Consider the following 22,666-nt stretch of genomic DNA (forward strand, 5'->3'; position numbering starts at 1 on the left):
TATTCTCTCTGCCAGCTGGCCTCCTCCTGTATAGAAGTACCACGGTGGCCAAAATTCTTACCCAAATGGGAAAGCAAAACTACTGCTCTTCGTAACCCTGGTTCTGTCCGATTTAATCCATTGTGCACTGCGTGCAATGTAGTGCCTAACATTAGGTTTGCCGACACCCTTGTTTACCCCCGTACTTGACTATTCCCAAAATTGGGGGTTCACACTTATAACCGTGTACTGCACGAGCAGTGGCAATTTACCTGCACCTTCCAAATTTAATTTACTTGAATAATGGACATGCCAAATATTTTTAATACATTGTAGCCTTTTTTGTGCTTTACCTCTGGTTTCCTCAACTTTTGGGATAACAGCCCACTTGTTAGAGGACAGCTTCCACAACCAGCCTAGCTACTATGGCTATCAGGGTGGGGAATTTATTGCTTAACTGAAGCAACCTGTAACATGCCCTTGGTTCCAGAGTGCACATACTTTGCTCGGTATGACGAGGCATTAGCACAGACCTTTTTGATTGCTAAACCATGGCGAACATATTAATGGTGTCAAATCTGGTTTGAGGGAATGTATGTATTATGCCCACTATTGCAGTCACCGCATCCTTTCTTGGAGTGACACCTTGGGCAACCTTGGTGCTTAAATCATCAGTAGACCTAGTTCACTTAGTTTTCCCCGGAATTGATTGCCCTCCACAGAATCAAAGCTGGGTTTGGCTTACATTCTGGTCACCTTGTAATACATGTTGGAACATTTTTACCCCGCATAGCCAGAGAGTCTTGTGCATTATTAATCCAATGAAAATGTCGGAATCCAAGATTCCCAGGTTCATGTCTTGCCGCAGCCCCCCTTTTGTGGGTCCGCTGGGACCCCTCTGCCTATGCAAGTAACCTCATTACTTAATACAGCTTCCTTAATACACTTGCCTTTCACTCAAAGACACCTGGCAACAACATGATGCCCTGCAGCTTGGTGAAGAGGATTTTTTAGCCAAACGTACCCCAGTCCGTTTTTTCAGCATTCATCCTTTATAGAGGCTCCAGTTCGTGTGAGGTGTGTGTCACTGTCCTGGCAAGGCATACCCAATAGCTTGTTCCACCTTGGTGACTATCCGACTATGATGTGTAAAGGCTCAACTATCCGATGAGCTTAGAAATATGTGACATTAAGCAAGGGAGTCCTCGTGTACTTGCCATGTATCCCTCCTTTCTTACAGGAATTTTGCCTGTTCATGTTAATCTGTGGTGTTTGCCCCCAGACTTCTCAGTCTGCTTACTGCTGGCCATGTGAGCAGTTGCTGACGTTAATGAGAGGAGTCTCCCGGTTGCAACTAGAAATTATACACTGCCCGCCTTAATGTGCTACTTTGTAACTTATTAAGTACCTAACTTTTATCTCTTCCCCTTGAAAAGATACAACAAATCACATCGGTCATGAGAACCTTAAAAAGCACAACATTTTAACTCGGACATACCTCCAAATGAAAATGGCTCTACACAGCCAAAAGACCAGCGATACACTTATGTTAAACCTCTTTACTGGTTTTGCCACCTAGTACCCTTCTGGTTGGTGATACTGAACCTTCTACCCAGCATAGGCTGACAGTCTTGCGTTGCCATCACACCACCTGTGCCCCTTGAATCACACTCCATCCTTCTGTGCAGCAGTCATTCTGCTAAAAGCCAAGGGGTCCATGGAATGCTCTCTAATCCTCATTTCCTCTGCACTAATGACAGGCAACACTTGTCCTTTCACACACATGGGCTTCCGGTAGGAAGAGTGTAAAATTGTCTTGCAGGGTGGCCACCCCTGGCTATTACACTTTTGTGACCGTCCTCACCAAGCAACCTGCCTGCCCAGCATCTAGTGCTTGTACCAGAGGGCTTCACAAACTTGCATGTCTGTATACTACAATCTGTCCATTAACTTCCCAAAGGACGTTACCACGTGCAGTTGAATCCTGTATTGTTCAACTGACCCTCCACCAAGGAAGTTTAAATGTAAAACATATGAGTAGTGTGAGATCATTACGACGGAATCTCACGTGGCAGTTTCATGTTCTGGTGCAGTCCTCCTTTATGTGGTTCCTACTGGAAACCCTCTGCCTAATGTGCGTGGCCTAAGTACATAGTTCAACTCATTTGATGCCCTTGCCTGTGGTTCAAGGCAAACTATTCCCAGCTGGGCATGCTGCTGCTGGCAGAGTCTAGCTGCTAGGGTGAAAGAAGCATGTCAAATCATCGCTGCTCCCGTTGATATGAAGTGTGTGTACCTAACCTGCCAAAATGACCCCCCCTCAGACCGTTAATTGTTGGTGCCTGTCCACACTATTATACACGACAGTACAACTTCTGGTGGGATGGCCTTAAGTAATGTATGCCACTGTACCCTGCTTGACTAAATTGTGCAATCCCAGGCAATTGTCTGAATTTGTTCCTGTACCTTCGTTTGACATAAGGGCACCCTAAAATAAATGTGGTCGGGACATCCGCTGTCTCAACTGCTCTTGTATTTGAATGTTGAGCTATAAAGTTCTTCATCTATCGTAACAACCCCAGGGGTCTTGCTTGATGCCCTCTGATAGAAGCCAGTGATGCCCCACCAGGTGTTTATTGACCACTTTGAGGTAATGCAGAATGACTTTACAATACCCTTGTAATAAAATTGGGTTAAATTTAATCAAAAGTGCTAGGGGCGGACTGGTGGGGTGCTGTGGATCCTGTGGCAACTAATCTGCCCATACTCCGTATGGGTTTCCTATGCACCAGATTCAAACACCTCGTCCTACCCACTTGGATTAACATAACTGATACATCCTAGTAGGTGCTGCTTCCTATTACTATCAACTCTGCAGTCCTACTGCCTGTACGCAAAAAGCAGTTATTAAATTTGGTGCTCTACCATATCACTAACCAATGATATTGCTTGAAATTAAATAATTGTCTGAAACCGAGCCTTTCGATATCCTGGTCACAATCCTAACCCAAACTGTGACCAAACTGCAGCCCTTCGCACTGGGCCCACTTTGTCACAGCAGGGTGCTCTGCTATCTACCTTAAGGAACAGGTCAGGCCCGCTGTTTTCTTAAGGATGTTGCCCTACGATGTTACCCTAGGAGAGCGGATCCTCTAATGTGCGGGCTTGCAACAAACATCTGGCAAGGCATGCCAACAAACTAATCATCTCCAGCCCCAGAGAGTCCTTGGCCTGAATACAAAACCAGGTTAAGCTTATGTGTGGCATCGCTAGACCCATCTCTCAGCGCATGCATGCAATAAATTCAACTGCATCATCACAGTCCATTAAACCAACCGCAGAGTAGACTACAAAGCTCCGTCCGCGACGACTCGCCTGCCCCAACAAGCAGACAAGGCATCCCTTGCTCCCCGAGCCATCCGAACAGTCGATGGTACATATCGGCTGTTGTGCAACTCGCCCCACCCAGCTTAGACAAGCTGGCCATGACCCAGTATCAAGTCAAACAAGGATTGTCAAGGGCATGTCAGAAATAGGCCAATCATCCTTTCAGACTGAAAAAAAGTATTGATTAAAACGCATGTTCATCTATTGTAAAGGTTGTCCCCATTCGACAGACAGAAGGTGGACCTTAAGGAATAATGTTCCTGCACCATTATCACATGTGCCACCTGCATGCTTAAAAGTTCTTTTAAAGCCACCCGATGTTCTAATGATTCTGGCCTGAACTGCGAAGCTCTCTTGGCATAGGGATAAAACCTTAAAACTGACATCTTTGCTTGACATAACGGGCTACATAGTTCTGCTTCTTTTGGCATTGTATCCATTTATTTAATCAACTCATCACATAGGACGTATCACCAGCCAGGACAATTGACTTATCCATGGTTAATAGTTGCATAAGGTAAATAAGCAACAACTATCGCTTCCGTGAAGAATATTGAAACTTCTTTCGTTTTTAAATGATGAGACTGCAAGATCTATAATGAGTTTCTTATAAGTTACCTCAAAGTCGTAAAACTCCACAAAACTTCAAGTGTATTGCAGTGTTACATCAATATGGGCAACCTATCAAAGTACCACGAAACGCAACTAAGAAAATGAGACCTCAACCCAGAAAAAGTAACAATCACTAGCCATGAAAATGAGGCAAACACTGCTAGAGCAAGTCAGCAGCCTCACATCACAATTTTCATGCAGGTTTTTTGCTCCTAAAAACCGGGCATCTATTAGCTAATAAACCTGTAGAACCCCAAGTTGAATTCCTTGGCAAACTGACTCCCAAGAAACCGTGGCAAGTATACGCCAGTAACCCAGGCTAATAGATGCCAAGGAACTAGGGTGAGGAAATGGGATAAAATACCAGCATATTCCATTGGTGTGTACATCAGTCAAAATACTCTGCAGGGCCACCTAGCGTGCCCCAGGCAATGACCTTGCCATCCAGTCCAGCCACCCCATGTGCACCACCAGTTGCTCAGCTCTACAAAGAGCCCAACCGATCTGCCCTTCATTGCGCCAACACACTACGCGTTAAGAGCCATGCATCCAACATACCCATACCATCTACCCCTGCACAATTGTCCAACCGTGATCCCAAGTGTCCACAATAGCGCAGCACAACTCATGATCCCCTTCATGATGGCGCCCACATTTTTTCCTTTCTTCTCCTTCTTCCTTTATGCTTCTCTACATAGGGCAAACTGGACCAGAGAGGCACTGGAGCACCTACGAGCACCGGCCGCTTACACACCCCTTTCCAGAGGTACGTGGAGACCAATTAGCCTGCCCTGAATCACAGGATGAAGACCGGACACCGAGACCCGAACCCGGGACCCCAGCTCCAAAGTGACAGCTCTGGCTGTTGTTCCGCACTACCTCCTTCCGTATTGTGAAGGACCTCCAAGCTGACCAGTGGCGGGAACCATAAAACCCTCCCGACTCGACAAGGAAGACTTCGGACCCGCAACAAAGAAAGCCCTACACCATGCTGCATGTGGCTCTCATGGTAGACAATCAGGTAAGCGGGCACGGCAGCACACGGTCTTAGTCCATCTCACCCAAAAGCCTCTTGCGCCCAAGGCACTCCAAGAAAGGCAGCAGTGCCTGCCGTGTTAACCCGGTCTGCATCCCACTGCCACTGCAAGGAGCCAGGCTTCAAACCAGCATGGTGGCCTTCACCGAGGCCAGAAGTCAAGAGCCCTGTCAGCGAGGGACTGCGCACACCCTGGGGCGTCCCATGAACTGCTGCCCCAGCTACAACTTACGGGACCCCAGCGGTAAGCGCTCCCTGGCGGTTGTACACGGGGCCTGGGCACAGTGAGGCAGCCCCAAGACCCTGCCAAGCATCACTGAGCAGGGGGCCACACGGCACTCACGCGGCATCATGTCTCGGCCCCCTTTGCACTCCAAGGTGCTGCCAGGCACATGTCACCATTCACCAAATTCCTAAATCTTGGCCCAGCAGAATTTTCTTTACTGGTCATACATAAGCGGCGCTTTATTCTGCCGCAATAATTATAACACCTGACCATGTCGAGTCTTCGACCATGTCTGCCATGAACTATATTATCAAGTGTTTTGCTACACTTAACGATACCCATGTTACTGATTACAGAAATTTAAATCGTGGGTCGGCAGTCGCGGTTAGGATTCATCTCTGCAGCCTGCAGGTTACACGTCGATCATTTCAGATGAGGTAAATCTGGTGAACTGACCAATTATGAATTACACTGTTTTACAAGGACCTCTGCAGCAGGCGCGTTAACCCTCTTAACTATTTAATTAAGACTAGACATGGCCCCCAAAGTGCCCCGAACTCCACTGTTCAAACCACTGAAACAAGGCCTCCACAACCGACATGATGCGACATGACACCACAGTTTCCGTCGGTGAGCGTGAGGACCGCACACCCACAGCATGCAGCAACCCCATCACACCCACCTCACACCCATGGGGCTGTCCCCATCACGTACAGGCAGGGGTCCAGACTCACTGCAGAACAGAAGAAGCCGGTCAAGGACGCAACACATCCGCCACCACACCACACAACGGAGGATGAACGTGGATGCAACCACAACACCGCCGGCGCCAGACCAGTCCCTCTGGACATCGTGTCCAGCGGGGGACAAAGAGGGTGGCCAGTGGGTGGGGGCAGGTATAAATACCTGTCCTCAGCCCACCGCGCACTGGAAATGATGCCGAAGAGGCGCCAGACCAGAGGGGGAGGACTTCCAGAGAAGGGGGGTGCCTGAAGCGGCACTGAGGGGTTGCCCTCTTAAGGGGCCCACTGTGTGCACCACGGGCAGCCGTATTTCTAACCTTCCAGTTTACGGTGCAGCATGCTACTCGCCGCAAAGAGCTTCAACGCCCTCAGGAGTAGTAAGCGCTATATAGATCCTATATACAATTAAAATTACAATGCCAACCTTCTACTCCACTGGGTTAAGATTTAAGTATAACGAGGCAATGTGACATCTTCTCTTTTCCTTTCCTTCGTAAATGAGGGGTGTGTTCTAGAAACAGTGGACTTAATTTACTTATGTAATTGATTTGGAAAGTGCCAGCTTCACATATACTGACACTGTTTAAAATTGTTAGCAGTTTTATATAGCGTGAATTTGACTTTACATGAGCACCAGTTACATTAGACAATGACACATTACCTCCTCGTCCGTCTTCCCTGACCCAGTCCTTACACCTGAGAATTATCCCCACACTGCTGGACATATTCCCTAGTTCCCCTAAGATGGGCGCAAATTACTCAGCCATTCCAGAAAGAGGAAACAGTCATTCCCTGTTGTTGTTTTCTTCTGTAAACGTGTTACCCCAGCTGGCTGCGTGTCAGTGCAGTAAGTGTTTTTTTTCTTAAAGTGTGTGTCTCTTGTTTAGTTGGCTTGTATAATCAATCTTGATGCTTAGGCATGATCTCAGGTGTAAGAACTGGGTCAGGGAAGATGGGCGATGAGGTAATGCCCCGGTTACTTACTGGTAATCTTCATTACTCTGATTCCTGGCCTTTCCTGACACAGTCCTGGTTCCTGGCCTCCCTCCCAGAGGTGGGATTGATTATAATAATATGCTTATGCTTTCTGTTGTGTTTTTACTTTGCTTGGTATTTCAACAGGAAATGATGTAACAGTGTTCCCCTTTATGGGATGTCTGGGTAAATGGCAGCCATTTTAGGGGAATTATTTTGTTAGATAGGGAATATCTTATGCAGTTTGGGGATAATTCTCAGGTGTAAGGACTGTGTCAGGAAAGATCAAGACTCAGAGTAATGAAGATTGCTGGTAAGTAACTGGGGCATTCATTTTTTAGGCACGGGGAGATTAGGTGATTTTCCAGAATCACAGGATGTTGAGCTGAAACCAAGACTCGAACCTGGTTCCCCAGTTCCAAAGTTGGCAAGTCTGGCTGTATTCAGGGCTGCCTTTTGGAATGAGTGAGATGGGCCCAGGTCACGAACCTTTAGTGGGGCCCACTGACCTGTCTGCATGAAGGTTGTGTATGCAGCAGTGTCCCTCTGACGGGGCTCCAGTTATTCTTCATCAACTGCTTTCAATCTTTTTTTCTTTTACAATGGCGCAGACACTGTGTTTAACACGAACTAACTCCTGCAATTTTCCTCCCATCTCCCTCTTACCCCTCCCACTCCACATGTTCACACCCTAGAACCCCACCATCCCCATTTACCTTTTGACCAGTGTTAAGGAAGTAAGATGTGGGTAATTAAGGTTGGTTGGGGAGCGCAGAAATGTTTGTGTTCAGAGGCAGTCACTGCATGAGGTAGCAATTGGTCTGCGAATAGAAACGGGATCCCCTGTTGCTTCTTGCTTTAGCGACTAGCCGTAACCTGGGTGCCAAATGTGGTTCCGCACAGGTATCAATTTTACTGTTCCAATGAGGCACAGGGTCAGACTGATTTGCATATGGCCATGTCTGAACTGGGGTGGCAGAGTGGGCTAAAGAACGGTGATGGATCAAACCCAGATCTGTTGACTGGGTGTGAGTGTTTGATTGGTTCTGATGCTCCGTCCATCACCACCCCCTTTTGTACAGGTATCAATCTGAGCAAAGTCCTGCTCTGGCTGTAGTGCCACACTTTGTATCACGGCCACCAGTGAAAACAGCAGTTCTTTTTGATTCGATGTTGCAATCCTGAAACTCCATCAAAGGTTATGAGGGTGGGGGTTATCAAGGCAGACGTTTCAGCATTGATCTGTAGAGGTGACATCCTGAACAAAGCGGGACACTGTCCCTTCATGAATTAAGTGGTTGAGTTTTACGATACATTGAAACAGAGGGGGTTCTAATGGGGGTGGATACGTCACCCGAACACTTCTTTTTGTCTTCACATGAGTTGCACAGATAGGCTCCTATGATGAGGATTGATTTCTCTCTGTGGGATTTATTGTTTAATCTGGCTTTGATGAGTAGGTTTGCATTGCTAAATCTCAATTTACAGTTAGTATAGCTCAGAAATGGTGCTTGAAAATATTTTGCCCTTGGTTTATAGAGGCTCAGGTAAGAAGTCTTCTTATGCAGTTTTAGCTCATGTGTGGTAAGAGATATTTTTTAGGCCTGACTGTAGTCATATATGAGCACTATGTGGCAGTGGCCTCTTTCAGTATTTTGTGCTCATCTTCAGTTTTGTGCCTTCTCTAGAGTGGATTATAAGGTGCAGCATGTAGCATGGAATGCTCAGTGGTATGGGTGCAGCCTTGAATTTTCAAGCTTCTTTGTTTGCACAGTCATGGGATGCACCAGCACAGAGGGCAGAGCTGATGATGCTAAAACAGTGGGTCAAGGGCTTTTGACTAATGGCATGGACATTGGCACTGTTGGTATCCGCAGCCAATAATATTCTGATAAATAATATTTCTAGCTCAGTCTACTTTGTGAAAGGTGCTATACTGGTCCATCACAGACATCCTACAGGAGTCTGATCCTGCTAACATCAAGAGTAGAACTACGGAAACAGATGAGGATTGGAGGTGGGCACATCTGGAAGAATACACACATGATCTTTTTATTGGGAGGAGTATAGCGGACAGGCAAGAACTTAGGTCAAATATTTCCTTGTTCCGTCCCCCTCTATATGGTGAATATGCTTATCTCTTGAACTTTGTATGGTAGTGTTGGGAAAGCCTTCATGCAATGCTTCAAAGTATCCTGGGACAGGAGGGCATTTCCTGACAATCTTCTCCTCGGGGTGGCAGTGTAGCTACACAAACTCTTGAGGTGCTTTAAGAGTGCAGAAAGGCACCACCAGCCGGGAAGCCTAATTTTTACTGTCTAAGTGATGCAGTCAGTCAGTCAATCAAATCACTTTATTCGATCGTTATTTAGTAAGATCATAAAAGCATAAGCATACAGGACAAAAACATTCATCATAATGCAAAATATTAAAATGGCCTATTAAAACCATCTGTTAAAAACAGAAAAAAACTTACATGTCATTCTAAATTATTAAACGATATCCTGGTTTTCCATGAAAGGCATAAAAATATGCAACGCAGTAACAAACAAGGGGATCGGAAAATGATTTTAAAAATACCATTCCTGGGCGACATTGCCTAAAATTATATTTGCGCATCATTGGCAATATAAATCTTTTGCGATGGTCCACATAAAACTTAGAAAAGAAAAAAAGGTGCAAATTACATTGGGTAGACACACCGTCGCATGGACAGGGCGGAAGATGATGTAATTTGACAATTCCCGCTGGATAGGCCAGCATACATGGAATGAGATTTAGGTGAAACCTAAGTAAAAAACCGCTTCAGCGCTGGGACACCTCTGTGTGAGGAAGCCGTCACGCTCTACAAAATGTATTATTATTATTATTATTATTATTATTATTAATAAATATGAGGCTATCCCTTCGTAACTAGTAGGTCACTCTAGGTACGAATTTACTAAGTATTTTGAGCTGTTAATTTTAAATCTTTCTTTTTTTTGCCTTTTGGTTTATAAAACGAGTTTTAATCCCATTTTTAGAAATGGATGAACAGTTATTTGGGGTTTCAAATATGTGTACTAAACCTAGAGAGGATAAACTGTTTTTGACATGCATAATCCAGGGGATCTTGTGTGATTGCTCCATTGAAAGGCAATCTCCAATAAATATTTGAGTAAGATTAACAGAATCCCTACTCCAGTCTAAGTGATGCATTTATCCTGGGCCAGGCCAGAACCAAACCTTGCATGGCTCCTAGGGTAGTCATTTTTTAAGCCATCGTGTCTTCACTTTGTTGCTCTTCCCTACGATAGTGGACCAACCACGTTGACAAGATGGCGCTGTATATTATCTGCTTCCTGTTGACATCAAAAGTGACTTGTAATTCACCAGTTATAGTCTCGGTGTAACATACGCAGTCTTTCACCCTTTAGGATAGATGAATAGAATGCCTTTTAAAAGGGTGGGACCGGAATCAATTTTTACAAACTCTTATTGTAGCAACGTTCATGTTATACACTGCATTATAAATCAATCCAGGTATCATTATTTTTAATATGACAATGCCATACGCTTTCGGTTCAGTCCTTGGAACAACTTCAGGTTAAAGCAATGGATATGGTGGAGAATTCGATGGCTGATGTTGACCAGTGCCACGCCTGGAGTTCCCATGGGAAGGTTCTTTGCCACTGATGCCTACTCTGTATTAATATTCTAGCAGGTGTGTCAGCTGAAAAGGGTGAGGACTGATGAGAATGCGGAGTGTGACCTAGAGATATGGGGTGGAATGGTGGAGCATTTGGAGGGGGTGGAATAGGAAGATGATGGTCCCCACCAGGTGTTGCAGCGTTGAATGTCAAATCCTCCCTTCATCACAGACCCAATATCGCAATAACACATTAACTCAAATACATTCATTGGTGGGGCCCATAACACCAACACTCACATTTCATTGATCTGCTTTCCCGGGAGGGATAAGTTTCCATACTCTGACATGAAAGGAATATCTTTTCACCTAAACCCTAATATGCATTGAATACCTTTATTAGCTTCAAACCTCGTGATATTCCCCTCATTTGGCGATGAATCAGTTAGTTGGTTTTGTAATTTGGTAAATCAATTCTTTTATTTATGCTCTTCTCTTAATCTAATTTCTTTTAAAAAAATCAACTCAACACATTTGTCTATTAATCAAAGCATCGTTTATCTAATTAAATTGCAAATTGTAGAAAATCATCGTCCAAACCGCAGAACATCATATTTACCTAATCTGGCTATTAGTCGTCCTCTAAGTCAGTCAAGTCGTGGAAAATCTTTAAATTCTTCAAAGTCAGGCCGCAATTCAGTCTCTCAAAGATTCAGGATAACAGCTGTCCAGCAGTGTCACCGTCCTCTCCATCAGCATAACGTCAGGAAATTCGCAGCAAGACAAATCGAACGAACGAGCTAACTCACTATTCTACCATCTTTTATAAGGATTTTAATGTCAAAATGTATCAAGAATGAGTTTTAGACAGTCCTGATTGGTGGATTTGGGGTCGTCCGGTGAAGTTCTCACATAGTCCGTTAAATTAAGTCATCGCACTTGCTGGTTCCGGTTTTAAAGACAGTCCTTTGTTTTGTGATCCTGGCAACTCTCCCAGTACGACCTTGGTTGGTACATCTTGCCTGGGGTCAGGACGAGGCCATTGTTGCTGGCGGTGGCGCAGGCGCACTTCATCCAAAACCTCGTGGAACTGTAGCAGTCACGTGTGTGTCTCAGTCAGCCATCTTTGCTTATGCCCAAATAGTCAACTTAAGTAAAACAAGCACAAAACTTAATTAAAACTTTGAAATGACTAATAAAATGTTAAACCCTTACTAATTCCCCTATGTGTAATTATCTAGCATAATAGCAACATTCAAAGCGTTTATATTCACCCAGTGATGTCATCTGGTGCAACTTACAATTACGTCACAAAAGCAACATATATCATGCAATATTCAAATTTTCTACCATTAGTATGCGTACATATATTAGTATACAATTGGTTTAGTCATGTAAAATGCAAATCCCACATGTAATTCTTTTGTTAATATAATTGGTGAGTTATCACTTCAAACGGATTAATAATATTACAATTAATTGATTATTCGGATTAATATAAACATGCAGAATGGGGGGGTATACAAAATTTTGTACTACCCGCTCCAGCACAGGTATCCCCTGCTGCTGTCGAGGAGACCCCTTAGGTGGAATTGTGCTCTTGGAGTGACGCTGGGATACTGTGTAAGTGTGCTGCCAATTCATAGTGAATGACCATGCAAACGTTCACTTGACCTACGGTCCTGAGCGGAGCCACTGTATGGTACGAATATAGTAGGAGTGAAAGACACCGCCCTATGCCGCCTGGTGTGGGTTTCTCATGGGAACTGTGTATTCCATATGAAGGGAATTCCTGCAATGTTACATTGTTGACATGTTGCATATGTCTTTAAGATGAAAAAGTATAATAAAAACAATTAAAAAAAATACATTCTTCTAGGTGGAATCAATTCTCACAAATGTGTATAGTTCAGGGAATGTTTCTAATTCGAATTATTACACACACTGTTCCTTGTCAGGTGTTTCAGTGTCAGATTCCAGATAAGCTGAGAACATTTTCCCGTTTGCCCAGTGTCTCTACTAAATCAACAGTTAGGTAGAAGTATGTAACCCTATTTGAATGGGCTGGACTGATGAACCAAAACAGTCCTAGCCCCACTACCATATTCTCCTCAAACAATCTCTCTCTTTCCATCCATCTAGGTCTCCTTCTCTCCTCTCTCTTTTCTTCCTCTCTGATCACTCTCTCTCTCTACCTTCCTCCTCCCCCCTCTTTTTATCTCTCTTGAAACCTCTCTGCTCCTACTGCAAATAACTGCGGGGAGCTGGGAAAAGTGACAGTGGCACCAGGCGCGGCCCTGGGCTTTCAAAATCGGCTTCCAAGTGCTCCATTCCACTGGGGAAATGCCAGGTGGAATAGCAGGCCTGTCCAACCCTGCTATTCGACAAGGTGGTGTTACACATTGAAGCGTACTTACTTACCTACAGTCTGTTCTTCTCATTGCACTCTAGTCAGCACCTTACACACTTATCTAAGCTGCGCTCTAGAAGATATTTTCAGGCTTGCTGACTGAGTTTGGTAGCCCTGGTGATGGAGGCCTCTGCCTTGTCTCTTGGTGCAGCACTATTTTATCAATGGTTGTTTTTAGCTACAGAAATGGAGACCCCCTTCTTGAAGTGATGATCCATGCTTCTAGCACTTCCATTTCAGTGTTTAGAGGCAACAGAATGGGCTTAGAGATGCGCTTGATTATTCATGGGCTGCTGTCTGCTAAACATTTGTTCACTTTTAGATGTGACCGTCGACTCTTTTTTAGGGTGTCTCCTTTCAACCTTATAGTGGGGTGTTGATTAAGTCCCTCATTCAGGTCTAAGGCAGTGCTGGTGCCGACATCTTATATATAGCTGTGCTGTTGAACCTTCCATGATGAATTCTTGTATTTGCTGTAAGCACTGCCTTCTTCTTGCCTTCAAATGCTTTGAAATATTTAATTCCCCGAGGAGGTAGATCAGGAGCCTGTTTTAAAACAGAATATCATTTGCTTGTGGGAAAGGCTATGAATCAGCAGTTTTCCATTTTTATGCAAGTTGAGGTCTCTGTGAAATCTTTATTCCTCTTTTTATTATTTGGGTATGCACCTAGTTACTCAGTCCCACAAATCCATTAGCTAGAGATGATCCTTGGAATGGGGTAGTAAATCGGATGGTCATTGCCTCATGCTCAGTTCTGGCTGGTACAGGGAATCTAAAAACCTTAGCTCAGCATTATGAGAATATAGATTATTAGTTGTGGTGGATGGTAGTCCACCTCAAGTAGTAAGGTCACTATTCTTGTTAGGCCCAGTAAAGGTTTCAGTAATTTAAACCTGAGCTCAACCCCCGGTAGCTATGGCACAGAGCAGATAGGCTTAACTTAGAAAATGTGCAAAGCATTTGGAAGTACCACAACTGTTAAAACATTGAAAAACACAATAAAAATTGATGAGTATGAAATAATTTAATGAACAAAATGACACCAAAACAAAACAAATCCAATAGGGGAACTGGAGATATACATTTTTAAAAGTTTTAAGCAGTAAACGGTAACAGTCAACATCTGCTTGTGCTTGACTGGTACCTAGGCTTTGATTTTTGGCCACCTACGATGGAGCACAGGTCGGATACACTTGACTTAGTCTCTGAAATGGAAGTAAAAAATCCTCACGGGTGCATAACAGCAGGCTCTGGCCGAGATGGACTTCACAAAGCCGGATAGAGTTTGGATGAAGGCCAGAGAAAAAAGCAATTGACTCTTGGCAGGAAAGCTCCGAGTGAGAGGGATTCAAAATTCACGCACAAGAATGGTCCTTTGCCAGCCAGATACTTTTTGCGCTTTCACTTTGTAAAAAGTTCTTATTTCGGACTTTGTCACTTTCTTAGAGCTTGAATTTCTCCAGTGGAGTAAGGCTGAAAGCTGTGGCTGAACAGAGCTCCGTGAGCCTAGATACCCTCTCTGCCATGTCCCTCTAAAATGGATTTTCTGTTGCGGAGAAGCTTAGGAGGAGAAACCTGACTCTTTGGCCAAGTGGGAACGCACCCTTGTCGGATTGAATTGGCAATTTTGTTCTAGTCCATCGGAAGTCTTTAGAGCCAAAAAGGTTTCTAACTCCCAGGTTTTTCGCAATGGTAGGTGGAGTAGACTTTCACACAGTCAGGGATCCCAGTACCTCAGGAGCAACACTTGGTGGGTCAAGGCTCACTCTTGCAAATGTCAACAGCAGGTTCCAGGCCAGGGCAAGTCCAGTTAGAACTGGTCAGCAGCCCTCCTCAGGAAAAGGGTTCCAACGGCTTCTTGTGTACTGTAGCTGACCAGGAGGCCTGCCAACTGACCCTTGGAGTCGGCTTCTTTGTCCAGGGTACAAGTGGGAACTGATCTAGCCTTTTAGGTCTCCTCACAGGTCTCAACAGTGGGAGCAGTCCTTTTTCTGTATTCCCTAGGTCCAGCAGTGCTCTGTAGAGAGGTCCCAAGGGTGCCACAATTATGTCTGGCACTAGCCTGTGGGATAGGGAAAAAGTTCATAAGGGTAACAATGTAAACTTTTACAGCAGTTTCTACTGCAAATGATACCACAGTGCCCCTCCCCTAACTAAATCTAACATGGCAGAATGTTTCTTCCCTTTTGCAGAACTCTGGTGTTCATCCCAGTGTTGTGGTCAGGTAAATGAGCAACCTTTCTTCTTTGGTCACTCAAACCAGGGGAGCTACTCTACCACTGGGACTGGTAACTGGCTGACTAGAGGGACAAAGGAAGGGGAAGGCCCAGGTGTTAGCTACATCATCTTGTGATAAGGTAGACATCTTTGAAGCTAATTAAGTACCTGGGTTCTGCCCTGATGGCCATCCCGTCAGAGGAGCAGAACACTCGCCCCACTCCCAAGGTTTTTGTCGCAGCTCTAGGAGCATGTTCACACTTTATCAAAGAGCCATTCAGCTCCTGGGTGACAGTTAGAAGCTCATGCAAATGGGCTTCTAGAGGCTTTGCAAGGGTAAAAAATAATGTTTAAAAGTACCTTTTCTAGAATTTTGAATAAAAAACTGACTTTACCAGTGAATGGGACGTGTAATAAATGGTTTAAAAAGTCTATAATGTACTTTGCAGCTGTTTCTTAAGCAGAGATGATAATATTTAATGTTAATAGTACACCCCAATCAATGTTACCTCTGACATTTTTCCTCTGTGTATGGCACTAAAGGTTCCCTGTGCACTGCAGCCAATGTTGTGTGCATTGAAGAGAAGCAACAACTTAATATACAGGTATGTCCAGTCTGCAAGCTATTAAAATCAGTGATGCCACAGAACTTTCTGTGTATTGTTTCTGTCCTACTTTTCCTCCTTCTCTATAATTTACCTTTTCTGTCTTTCCATTCCCTGTTCCTATCTTTTTTCTTCATTACTCTACCCTCTGATCTATCTTTACTATATCATTTGTGCATTTTCTGACAATGCCCCACCACTTTCTTTATTCTCTTTACTTCAATATCCCATTCTCACCTGCTGTTCTATGTTCCTCCTTTCTTTCTCTCCTGAATATGTTACCTCCAAAGCTGCCCTCCTCCTAACATCTTTCCAGCCATCTTTTTCATTTTCGACCATTCTCTTTTCTTCATGTCTGCTGTCTTCTCACCTTATCTGTCACCTTCCACACTGTGTCTTTGTTCTCTTTTCTTTTCTACCTCATGACAAGCCCGGTGCACAAAACTAATGAATACAATGTAAGGCCATTACTCCAGTATAACCACCATTCTGGGCTTACAGGTACCTGTTTGGAACCTGTCTCGATCACTGAGACAATGGCTTTTCCCTAGTCCTTTCCTCAGGAAGAGACTGCACAGAGCTCAATCTCAGAAAGGCACTCCAAAAATTCTTAACAAAAGTCTGTTAAATTAACTTCAGCCAGTGCAGAGCAGACAGGTCCTCTCTCACGGCTTGGCCCTGGTGCCTTGTCATCAGCTGCAGTAAAGATAGCCACACCACTGACTAAAGTTACATGTTTAGATCACAGAACAGGGAGGCACTCCCTAATGCCCATGCTGTACTTGTTTAACCTGTAAATTTCTCACAAGGTAATGGGGCAGGAAATGTTGGTCAGAGCTGCAACTAAAAGGCCTCATACACACCTCACCACTTGTGAAGGTGTGACAATGTCAGGGGGGACCCCAGACCAAGCCTTAGTCGATCACCCCTGTCTTCTCTTTCCCCACAGCCTCACGGGGACCTGTCTCACACGCAATGCTGGAACAACGAGGGGGAGACAGAAAGAAGCGACTGTTTCTTTAATTGGGCGGAGTTCGGAGAATCCGGGCCAGGCCCCCTTTGTGACGTCAACATCCCGGATCCAGAAGTAGCCAGACCAGAGAACAAGCCGGGGTGTGTTACACCTGGAGGAGCGGAGTGTGGAGCAGAGCGTAGCGATCGAGAGAGCAGAGGAAGCGGAGCAGGACGAACGACGGGAGAACGAGGAGGAGGTCGGAACAGCGGAGGAAGCGGAGGAGTGACGGGAGGATACGGAGGTGAACCAGCGAAAGTCGGAGGAGGAGGAGACCCCGAACCCGGAGAAAGCCGCAGAGGAGCCGAGAACAGCGTGGACGGGCAGAGGGCTGAGCCAGGAGGCCACCGACCCGGCGAATCCCTGTGCCACACTTCAAGGGAAGTGTGGCTACAACAGGTACGGGGCCGAATCAAAGCTTGGGTGGGAGGAAGGGGTTGGAAGCCTCCTTGACCCTACCGTATACGACTCTCAGTGCGCACCCTACCCCTGAGCACTTTTTTTCCTCACAGTCTGGGTTATTTACTTGAGAGCACTGCGTGACCCCTCACCCCCCTTCCTTATAACCGGAACGTATTTCCAGGAACCTGATTCCCCCTTTCTTGTTTCTTTCTTTCTTGGGCCCACCACGAGTCCGGAGACCCCATCAACATCCCGGCAATCTGGAGAAGACTCGCCCCTCGAGAGAGAGAAGAGGTCGTGTCAGCCCAGAGCCCCGCAGTCCGGATCTTCCCCTTCCTTATTATCGAAGCACTCGCCTGCACAAACGTTCTGTGAAAGCAATAAAACCCCTTTCAAACACCCCTCTTGTGCCCGTGTCTCCTTGCGACCCGCTACAAGTGGTGGAGAATGCGGGCAGCAAGGTAGCCATCTGCTCGCCGAAGATGGAGGAGATCCTACATCATCTGGTGAAGGGCCAAGAACAGTTGGGCTGGGTTGTGGAACAACAGCTCACCGCAGCCAAAGCCGATCGTGAAACCTTTGCCAATACGGTAGCGGCACAGTTAGAGGGGCTGCAGAAGCTTATGGTCGACAGCTCGGGAAGTCCAGTGCCCCACGAGGTCCGACCATCCCCCAACTCCTCGGGAATTTCGCTGCAGAAGTATGTACCGGGAGATGATCCAGACGCTTTCTTATTGAACTTCGAGAGGGCCGCCCTCGCGTGTGGCTGGCCCTCGGAGAAATGGCCCTTCTTCCTCGCCCCCCTCCTGACGGGCGAGGCTCAGGCCGCGTACCAAGTTGCAAATGCCTCTGGCGATACTCTGTACGCCATAATTAAGTCGGTTATCTTGGACCATTTAGGGATGGACTCGGAAGCCTACCGAGTGAGATTCCGCAAGGAAAGAGGGGCTAGCGGCGAGAATCCAAAAACCCTTTTTTTTTCGCTTAAAGGCCGCGGCAGACAAATGGCTCACTCCTGCCAGCAGCACCAAAGAAGACATTATGGACAAAATAGATTTAGAGCAGTTCTTAGATGCTCTTCCTTATGCTACGCAACGATGGTTGCGGCAACATTCTCGCCTCACCACCGCCCAAGCGGTCGATATGGCTGTGACCTTCTCCCGAGCGCAACCCAGACTCTACGCCGGCGATAACGAGAAAGGAACAAGACCCGTTCTTCGACCAGATCGGAAGCCCCGAACCCCCTCAGAACTGACATTCCCCCGTCCCCCTCCCAAATCGGACTGGACTTCAGTCAGGGGACCGCAATGTTTTGAATGTGGGGCCTGGGGACATATCGCCCGATTGTGCCCCCAGAAAAAGAGAACCGAAGAACCCATGGAGGTGGGCTACCTGCCTAAACCCGTTCTATACTCAGCCGAACTAGGCGGAGCCTATCATGTATGGGTAACCGTGAATGGGAAAGCCGCCAAAGCCCTCTTGGACTCTGGGTGTAAGCAGTCGGTGATACGTGGGGTCTTTGTACGAGCTGCACAGATAGTTCCCCAAAAATGGGTACACATTAAATGTGTTCATGGGGACGTGAAACCCTACCCCCTAGCACACGTCCCCCTAGAAATAGAGGTGGGAAAAGTCCACGAGGTCCGGGTGGGGGTCATGGAAACGTTACCAGAGGATATTATAATAGGCACAGATAATCCCCATTTTCACGCTCTCTTTACGGCCTCTCTGAAGGGACCACCTGTCCACTCCCACACTGCCGTCCCTACTCTTCTCTCTCCTGATCCCTGGGTCATTGACAGAAGCTTCAGGTTCGCGCAGACTAGTGATCCCTCTTTGTTTAATGCGTGGGAACGAGCGCATGCGGAGCAAGACAGCTCCTCCCCAAGCTATCCCCGTTTCATGATACAAGAGGGCCTCCTTTACAGACAGGGTAAGGAGGACGATCCCTTACAGTTATTGGTCCCCACCTCATTTCGAGAACAGATCCTGTTTTACGCCCATACCCACTTATTGGGCGGTCACATGGGGAGTGAGAAAACCACCCACATCATCCTGAGGTATTTTTATTGGCCAGGCGCATACCAAGAGATTAAAAACCACTGCCTCTCCTGTGAAGTCTGCCAATGGAAGAACACACATCGCCCCCCGAGCGTACCTCTACAACCCCTCCCCATCATCGGTACGCCCTTTGAACGAGTCGGGATGGACCTCATCGGGCCCCTCCCAAAAAGTCGGAAAGGCAACCTTTACGCTCTTGTCGTTGTGGACTACGCCACCCGCTTCCCAGAAGCCTTCCCCCTCAAAAGCCCGACCTCAAGGGCGATAGCGGAGAAGGTTGTGGAATTGTTCACCAGAGTCGGATTCCCGAAGGAGGTCTTAACGGATCAAGGGACTCCCTTCATGTCCCACTTAATGCGGGAAGTATGCAAGACTCTGAATGTACAACAAATAAAAACCTTGGTGTACCACCCACAAACCGATGGGCTCCTCGAACGATACAACGGGACCCTAAAGGCCACCCTCGAGAAAATGTTATCCATAAGTGGGCGGGACTGGGATCAACTTCTCCCGCTGGCTTTATATGTGATACGCGGACAAAGACAAAGTAGCCTCGGGTGTTCGGCATTTGAACTGCTTTACGGGCGACAACCCCGTTCCCTCTTAGAGATGACGAAGGAAGCCTGGGAAGGTGAAAAAAATGACGAGAGAACCATACTAGACTACAGCCTGTCTCTCAAAAACACCCTGGGAAAATTGAGAGATCTCGCCTACGCCAATCTCGAGAAAAATCAAACCAAACAAAAAGTATACTACGACAAAGGGAAAAAATGGAGGAGGCTAGAGGTCGGTGACTGGGCCTTGGTGTTACTGCCCTCGCCGACAAAACGGTTTCAGTCGGAATGGACAGGGCCCTATAAAATCCTGGACACCATAGGGAAGACCAGTTACCTGCTACAGATGTCCCCTAGGAAGCAACAAACTTATCATATCAACATTTTAAAAAAATGGCTTGGGGCCCCCCCCAGGGAAGTCGCTTTGGCTTTACCGACTGGGACCTCCACCGCCTCCACCCTAGAACAACTGGTCCTCAACGACGACTTGAAGACCCATGAGACCGAGAAGCTACGAGAAGTACTAACCCCGTTCGCCCCTATCTTCTCGGACCGGCCCGGACGGACATCCCTTGCTGAACATCGGATAGAGACACAGCCAGGTACCTTGGTGAAGGTCCGCCCTTACCGAATACCCGCTGCCAAACGACAGGTCGTTCAAAACGAGGTAGATGAAATGCTGCGTCTGGGGGTTATCCGTCCGTCCCGGAGTGACTGGTCATCACCCATAGTCATGGTGCCCAAACCGGACGGCAGCACACGCTTTTGCATGGACTTCCGCTCACTCAACGCTGTATCCACGTTAGACGCGTACCCGATACCCAGAGTAGATGAACTCATTGAGAAACTTGGGGAAGCCAAATACATAAGCACGCTGGACCTGACCAAAGGGTACTGGCAGGTCCCCTTACGTGAGGAAGATAAGAAGAAGACCGCCTTCGCCACCCCAGATGGGCTATATGAGTTCAATGTCTTGCCATTTGGGTTACACGGAGCCCCAGCGACATTCCAGCGCCTTATGAATAAAGTCCTGAATCACCATCGTTCCTACAGTGCGGCATATCTAGATGACATCATCATATTCAGCCCCTCCTGGGAGACCCACTTGCTACACCTACGGGCCATTTGTGACACTCTCCAGGCCGCCGGACTGCATATCAACGCTAAAAAGTCCCGCATAGGCTTCCACAAAGTAAAATACCTTGGGTATGTTCTGGGTCATGGGCTCATTGAGCCCCAAATAGAAAAAGTCCGATCCATCTCAGAAACACCTTTTCCAACGTCAAAGAAAGAGATGAGAGCCTTCCTAGGCCTCATCGGTTATTATCGTAGATTCATTCCCCCCTTTTCAGCGCTCGCAGCACCCCTCACAGACACTTTGAAACAGGATTTTCGCCCTCAATCTTTCCACACCCCAAGCCAAGACATGTGGAAGGCGTTCACCGCCTTAAAACGCGTTATTACCACCGCCCCCGTCTTGTCATCACCGGACTTTTCTAAACCATTTCTGGTACACACTGATGCCTCAGATTATGGGGTGGGAGCAGTCCTCTCTCAGATAGGGCCTGATGGGATGGAACACCCCATCCTGTACATTAGCCGCAAGTTGTTTCCACGAGAGGGAAGGTACCCAACCATAGAGAAGGAGTGTCTTGCCGTGAAATGGGCTATAGACAAGCTCAGGTATTATCTGGAGGGCCACCCTTTCACGTTATACACCGATCACGCACCACTACAATGGATGAGTAGAAATGCTTCTTTAAACCCCCGGGTAATGAGAGGGTTCCTGTCCCTCCAGCCCTTCTCGTTTACCGTCCAACACCGAAAGGGGACTGAAAACGCTAGTGCGGATTTCCTCTCCCGGTTTCCTCTCCCCGATCGGGAGATTCCGGGGGAGGTCATATGTGACAATGTCAGGGGGGACCCCAGACCAAGCCTTAGTCGATCACCCCTGTCTTCTCTTTCCCCACAGCCTCACGGGGACCTGTCTCACACGCAATGGTGGAACAACGAGGGGGAGACAGAAAGAAGCGACTGTTTCTTTAATTGGGCGGAGTTCGGAGAATCCGGGCCAGGCCCCCTTTGTGACGTCAACATCCCGGATCCAGAAGTAGCCGGACCAGAGAACAAGCCGGGGTGTGTTACACCTGGAGGAGCGGAGTGTGGAGCAGAGCGTAGCGATCGAGAGAGCAGAGGAAGCGGAGCAGGACGAACGACGGGAGAACGAGGAGGAGGTCGGAACAGCGGAGGAAGTGGAGGAGTGACGGGAGGATACGGAGGTGAACCAGCGAAAGTCGGAGGAGGAGGAGACCCCGAACCCCGAGAAAGCCACAGAGGAGCCGAGAACAGCGTGGACGGGCAGAGGGCTGAGCCAGGAGGCCACCGACCCGGCGAATCCCCGTGCCACACTTCAAGGGAAGTGTGGCTACAACAGGTACGGGGCCGAATCAAAGCTTGGGTGGGAGGAAGGGGTTGGAAGCCTCCTTGACCCTACCGTATACGACTCTCAGTGCGCACCCTACCCCTGAGCACTTTTTTTCCTCACAGTCTAGGTTATTTACTTGAGAGCACTGCGTGACCCCTCACCCCCCTTCCCTATAACCGGAACGTATTTCCAGGAACCTGATTCCCCCCTTTCTTGTTTCTTTCTTCCTTGGGCCCAGCACGAGTCCGGAGACCCCATCAACATCCCGGCAATCTGGAGAAGACTCGCCCCTCGAGAGAGAGAAGAGGTCGTGTCAGCCCAGAGCACCGCAGTCCGGATCTTCCCCTTCCTTATTATCGAAGCACTCGCCTGCACAAACGTTCTGTGAAAGC

At 47.0% G+C, this 22,666-nt stretch overlaps 1 protein-coding gene across 1 annotated transcript; it reads left to right on the forward strand.

Moving 5' to 3' along the window:
- Window positions 1-5,146: 5,146 nt before the first annotated feature.
- Window positions 5,147-22,347, forward strand: LOC146832780 (uncharacterized). The gene is made up of 4 exons (XM_085603977.1): window positions 5,147-5,258; window positions 15,759-15,820; window positions 16,770-17,231; window positions 21,822-22,347. The coding sequence occupies exons 1-4, from the start codon at window positions 5,147-5,149 to the stop codon at window positions 22,335-22,337; spliced, it is 1,152 nt and encodes a 383-aa protein (XP_085460103.1). The 3' UTR covers window positions 22,338-22,347.
- Window positions 22,348-22,666: the final 319 nt, after the last annotated feature.

The sequence above is a fragment of the Triturus cristatus genome, chromosome 5_1, assembly GCF_964204655.1.
Source record: "Triturus cristatus chromosome 5_1, aTriCri1.1, whole genome shotgun sequence".
Taxonomy (NCBI): domain Eukaryota; kingdom Metazoa; phylum Chordata; class Amphibia; order Caudata; family Salamandridae; genus Triturus; species Triturus cristatus.